This window comes from Stegastes partitus, unplaced genomic scaffold (assembly GCF_000690725.1).
Source record: "Stegastes partitus isolate 25-593 unplaced genomic scaffold, Stegastes_partitus-1.0.2 Scaffold1412, whole genome shotgun sequence".
Classification (NCBI taxonomy): domain Eukaryota; kingdom Metazoa; phylum Chordata; class Actinopteri; family Pomacentridae; genus Stegastes; species Stegastes partitus.
Window position 1 is genome coordinate 64918 of NW_007579143.1, and position 6341 is coordinate 71258.

Sequence of the window (6341 nt, forward strand, 5' to 3'; positions counted from 1 at the left end):
AAAGCAGCTGTTGCTTTATCATGCGTCAGCTGACTAACTTGACAAACCTTCGCTGGGCTTTTAAGCAATGGTCTGAAGGAACTTTTCAGTTTCTGGAACTAAAAGATCTGAGCACTTAGTAGAACCACAGCTCATCAGTAATGTCTGGATCATCACCTCTCCAGAGCTGCTCTTCTTCTCTCCACAAACTCCACTGATGATGGGTCGTCCATCCCAACCTTCACTTTTGTCATTCCTGTTGGTTGAAATGACACAATGTCACAAAAGGAGACCAAAAAGTGCACAACAAATAGGTTAAAAAGAAGAGCTTGCCACCTACCTACGACACTTTTCTCAGGTGGCAGTGGAATGATGCAGCCATGAAGCGACTGCTTGACCGACAGCTTTTCATAAAGACCCAGGAAGTCACTGAAACGCCTCCTCACAGAGAAGGTCTTACTCCTGAACATGGTTAAGGAAGTCTGGAGGATGAAACAGGGAGAGAACATGAGAAAGGTACGAACCAGACAGCCATGTGACATAACAAATGATATATGAATGTTACTACAGACCCTGGTGGATACTTTGTAGGCCACATATGCATTCATGCCATCTCCTATGAGGAAAGAAACATTAGAGAAGACAATTAATTAGATTATAGTTAATGCCATTGAAATATTTTAGGTTGCTGAAACAAAATTAGAAAGTGACCTATTTAATGTTATAAATATCCAGATTCTTTCCAAATAAATCATCTGAATTAACTGCAAATAGCTGTGTACAAAATAAAAATAAACTCACCAACTTTCTCAGGGTTGGTGACGGCAACATCCACGTCAAAACTGTCCTTGGCCTCTTCTTCCTCCAACTGCAATTAACAAGACCACACTGATAAAACTCAAACTAAAACAGTTTGAACATTTGGCACAATACATAGTAACAACAGTGTAGCATTACAAAAGCATGCATGCCATCAGTAATTTCCAAGCTCTAGCCGTGGCCTTTACCTGCTCCAGGGAGGTGGGCTGCATGGCTGCAGGGCTCTGAGTGAAGGTGGAGGCAGGTCGAGGGCCAGAGGAGGCAGAAAGATCCTTCCTAGCCGAGCTGCCTGACTTGTCTGTGCTGAGCTCCACGTGAGCCTCTGAGGAAAGAAAACAGTTATTAATGAAAGCATCTCTTTGTCCAAAAAGAAAAACAACGTGACTGAAGTGTACGCCGCACTGGATCACACACTACATGTGTCACGTTAACAGTTCAGTGGTGCTTTTATTATTAAAAAATACAGTTTGTGCAGCACTCAGAAAAAAAAAAGTTCTAGAAATCGGCATTAAACTTTGAGGCACTTTCTTTAAAGCAGATACAGACAGTCCTGACTAACTGATTAATGATTGCAGTCTGAAAGTTTTCAACATTTACTAACTTTTAGATGAAAAATGTGAATAATTACTGGTGTAATCAGTCTGCTGGTTAGTCAGTTTTCCAGAGACATTTCTTCTTCCTTCCGTAAAATACGAAAAGAAGCCTTTCATTAATTTAACTGCTTTACTTTGGTTTTAAATCTGCTTTCCCCCCCAATTTCCTTTTTTTTTCACCCTTGATTATGTCATTATGGTCTTGATTAAATTATTCAGATGTACTTTATCTATTCTCTGTACTTTTAGCCGCCAGAGTTGAATTAGTTGTACTGTGCCGGATTGTTTTATCTGGATGTTTTGTTGTAAAACTCCTTTTTTTTGCATGAATGAGATAATATTATTAGCAGCAGCTGTCAGCCTCATGACAAGTAAATTGATGTGAATATGATGTATATAAAAATTATACAGCATGACCTAAACTTAATAAACCCTCAGCAAAGACCTTGGAAGTTTTCCAGGGCCTGAGAATAAGGCGATATTAAAAAAAAAAAAAAAAAAAAAGAGGAAACACTTATTTGTTAGTGGAAAGTGTGTCCTCAAGTATTGCAATACCCTGCAGTTCAAAAACAACATTACTCGCAATTTTATTAGCATCTGTACTTTAGGACTGACAGTGTTTTAGATGAAGCCATATTTCCTCTGCGTTGCCTCCATGGACAACAGCAGGGCAGTGGGTTTGTGCAGTGTTCTGTTTCTACTTTTTTAGGCCAAGTGGGCGTGCCAACTGCTTTTTCTTCTCTCATATGCAAACTCATGGTGAGAAAACAAAAAAGCATGGCTGCAAAACAAATGCTTTTCCTGATTATCCACGGACTGTCCACAAAGGAGACGTACAAGACAAAATATATTAATGTTCCTCTTACAGCTGACAGTCAGAGTGAACCCACGGACATCTGTAAAATATGTGTTAAACCCAGACCTAAGCAGCCAACAAGTCCAACTTGGCAAAGCATCTTGGCAACAGACTTCTGCCTTATTCAAAGGATAAAAAAGAGCGACAGGTAATGTTCCAGATACTATAATGACACCATGCCCATTCCTTCAAATATAGGTCAAATAACTGTTTTATTTTGAGGTAGGTGAACTTTTTTCACCATCTGCGTTTGGCGAGACAGTAAAGGGGGAATGATAATTGTTTAATATGGCTTTATCTTTACAGCTAAAATACCAATGTGGTAAACATCTCTTTATGCACATGCAGCGTTCACACTGGTAACGTTAACTTTCGTTTCTGCAAGCTGCTATAGAATCTAGAATTCACAAGTTTGCAGCTCAACAACATATAAATGATCGACTCAATTCCTGCAGAAACAGAGACAGCAAGTGACTAACATGTGCACTGAAGCACATCTGCACTTATGTCTGCATAGATTCAACAGGTCAATGCAATGTGCAATATTTCATTTTTTATGTGCCTCGCAGCAAGAAGGTTGCTGGTTCGTGTCCCGGTGAGGACACCCAGGATTCTGCGTGGAGTTTGCATGTTCTCCCCGTGCAGCGTGGGTTCTCTCCGGGTTCTCCAGCTTCCTCCCACACAGTCCAAAAACATGCTGAGGTAAACTGATGATTCTAAATTGTCTGTAGGTGTGAATGTGAGTGCGCTTGGTTGTCTGTCTCTAAGTGTAGCCCTGTGATAGACTGGTGACCTGTCCAGGGTGTCCCCTGCCTTCACCCTAAGTCAGCTGGGATAGACTCCAGCCCCCCATGATCCTAGTGAGGATTAAGCGGTGTATAGAAATGGATAGATAATGGATGAATATTCAAATGTCACATGCAATATTTAATTATCATTTGTGATATTACTTTGCTACCTCATGGTATCATTGCCAGTATTACTTCTTTTCTTTTCTATATCCCTGTGTTTGCTTACTGTTTTATTTTCAGTAATGTTTCTTACTTATACTGTATTGTTTTTCACTGCATTTCCTAATGTCATGCTATTTTGTTTTCTTAGGAATATATAGCAAAAGAATTTCCTTTGGCATTAGTAAAGTTTCACCTTATTTTATTTAAGCTTTTTTAATCAGCAGTCTGGCATGTGATAGAGGGGGAACGAGAATGTGGAAAGAGGAGGAGTTCCTCCAGTACTGATTGGATATGAAAACGCATGAACACACTGTTATAGTAATTCTATCCTGTTGTTTTATTTCTTCATTTTACGTCATCCACTCTTTCATATTGGCACAATCAAAATATTTTCAGTTTTTCTTCTTTAAATAATAAAAAACAGCAAGTTTCTAGTTCCACGTAGTGTAAGCTGTTTATTCATTAGCTTTCCTGATGTTGTAGGTTTTTACTGTGCAAGTCAGGATTTACTCGAGCGCTGTTTTTGAAGCCTATTTTATAAAGAAAGCTGCATTATTAGCAGCAATGGTAACCCTGATGACTGGCACACTGAACATGATGTGCAGGATTTGCATAAAACTGGCAATAAATCAGCCTCACATGAGCTGGATTTGTTTGAAACACCTGTAAGTGCAGCAAAATGACAACAGAACGGGATAAAAGTGTCAGAAAGTGTGTCCTCACCAGCAAACAGGTCGTTGTCATCATCAGAGTGAACTCCGTTGGACTTGGCCGTGGTGCTGCCGGCCTCCTCCTCCTCACCGAACAGGTCTGGAGGCTCGTCGTTGACTCGGTCCGGCTGAGAAACTCCTCGGCTCACAGAAACCGGGTTACTCTGCAGACAGGAGCGTTTAATGAGCCGCACGAACATCAGAGCGGAGCACCAGGGTCTACTGACCGTTATATCACACTCCAGACAGGCAGGGATCACAGGGTGGAGCCATGTGAGCCGAATATTAGCAACGACCAACTTGGTATTACTCAGAGAGAAGTCTACGTTAAGGGACGTTTAGCAAAAACTCATCGAATTAGCTATTAAGCAACAGGACAGGCCAAACGAACCGAAAGCAAAAACTTTGTAGTTTTAAGTCCGAACTGCTGAAATTGTGCGCAGGATAGCAACTTTAGCTACGTTTAGCAATACATTTCACACAGAATCTGCCATCACTTGTGGCCTCTGTCACTTATTTTGGATGCCATGAATGCAGGTCAGATCAGATAAAGAGGCTGCCTGACTTCCTGGCTCGGACTCGCTCACTTAATGCCGCTATTATAATAAATATATCGGCTTGTTGAGCCTGCAAACGTACGTTACTGACGAATATGTCCTCTCCCTCGTCGCTGTCGCCGTCTGCCATGTCAGGGAGTCCGGGCTCAGGCTCCTCTGTTGCGGGGAAAGGAGGTGGATTCCGATCCGAGCTGGCCGCCATGTTCCGTGTTGTGCGAGGGACTGACGCGCCGGAAGTGGCGCCACGGAGGAGCAACGGCTGCAGCGACACCTGCCGGTCACATGACAGCCGCCATTTTTGTCACGGTAAACAACGGACCAGTGAATCTAAAAAAAAGTAAAATACATTTTTGATTTTCATGAGCTAGAAGCCATAATCATCAAAATTGAAACAACCCAAAAAGCTTGAAATATTTCACTTTACGTTTAAGGAGTCTAGAATATATTATATTTTCACTTTCTCAAATAACTAATGGAAAATATTAAAAGTTTTCATTTGTTGATTAAAAGCCCTAAAAACTCATCCCCCGTTTGAAAGTTTAGATCTCACACTAGGGTCAAATATTAAATAAGTCACTAACAATTGTTTGTATAAGTGCTTGTATTTATTGCCACAAAATGCATTATGAGTATTGCTGAAATGGTAAAATATTTATTTAATTTACTAAGTCCACTCTCTCAGCTCCCAACTTTTCTTTCTTTTTTTTTTTTACACAGACTTCTGGCAAAATGAGGTGTATATATATATATTTAAATAAAGAAATTTAGAAGATAAGTAATCAATTTAGTATTGGTCTTCAACTAACCATACAATTTTCAGTTCAACCATACAACTCAAACAGGACTTAGGGCTTTTGAAAGTATTTTGACCATTTGCCATGGTCACCAAATAGGCCTACTTATTCATTCACTTAAAAATGTTAATATATTTAATGTTTTTCTACATGCTAGGAGCAAAAGTAAACTAGCTACAAATAGCTATTATATAACAAATAGTAAGCGAGCTAAAACATGGCTATGCTAGCTCTTCTTAGCTTAGCTAATCCACACATGCCCAAGGCTGTAATTGTGACCAAATGTGCATCAACTAAATATTGACTTGAAGGAACTGAATAATTAAACCACCACTTATTTTACATTTTTAAATAATTAAAATAAACTTGGAAATCTGTTTTCACTCTGACATGAAAGAGTCTTTATTTGTAAATTGTTGACAAAAAAATCCCAATAAATTGACCATGATTGAGGTATGATAGATATTGAGGGAGATTTTTTTTTTTTTTTTTACATAGGAGACGATTTAACACCTTTAGCACAAAGTATTATGGGTAAAAATTAGGATGACAACAGTGTCTGAAGTCAAATTTCATGTCATGAATGTTAAAAAAAAGTCGTAAAGAATATTTCTGTTTTGAACTAAGCAAAGTATTTGTTCGATTATAACGATGAACATTCTGTGTGTCCACTCATTCTGCCATATTTTAGTGACTGTGTGGAGATCTGGGCAGCATAAAACCTTTTTATATACCACATAAAGAACTGTAAGAATTATACATAAGATTTAACAAGTCAAGGCAGCAGCATTGAAACTCAGAGGTCTGGTTGGCACGGACATTATTAGTTGTGTAAAGGGGAGATAAGAAATATTGTGCACAAATGTAAAGAATATGTTCATTATAAGGTAGAGGATGAAAATGATAGAGTGATTTAATTGAAGCATCATTGTCCACAGACAAAGCAGAGGTCTAATTTATTATGAAGCGTCAAAGTGATGAAATCTCTAGAAAATGACTGAAATATTTTTGGGTTTTGGAAAAATGTACAGCGGAAGAAACAACAAATGACATAAGGTACCAGATAAGAGCTACTTCTTT

At 39.0% G+C, this 6341-nt stretch overlaps 1 protein-coding gene across 1 annotated transcript in view; it reads right to left on the reverse strand.

Moving 5' to 3' along the window:
• The window catches only part of LOC103370373 (sorting nexin-1), a 12262-nt gene extending 7593 nt beyond the window's left edge, over positions 1-4669 (reverse strand). The window contains exons 1-7 of the mRNA XM_008299402.1: positions 4550-4669; positions 3924-4074; positions 987-1120; positions 781-847; positions 552-595; positions 320-461; positions 157-235 (exon numbers count right to left, since the gene is read on the reverse strand). Of these exons, the coding sequence (XP_008297624.1) occupies positions 157-235; positions 320-461; positions 552-595; positions 781-847; positions 987-1120; positions 3924-4074; positions 4550-4669 (737 nt within the window). The remainder of the gene's footprint in view (positions 1-156; positions 236-319; positions 462-551; positions 596-780; positions 848-986; positions 1121-3923; positions 4075-4549) is intronic.
• Positions 4670-6341: the final 1672 nt, after the last annotated feature.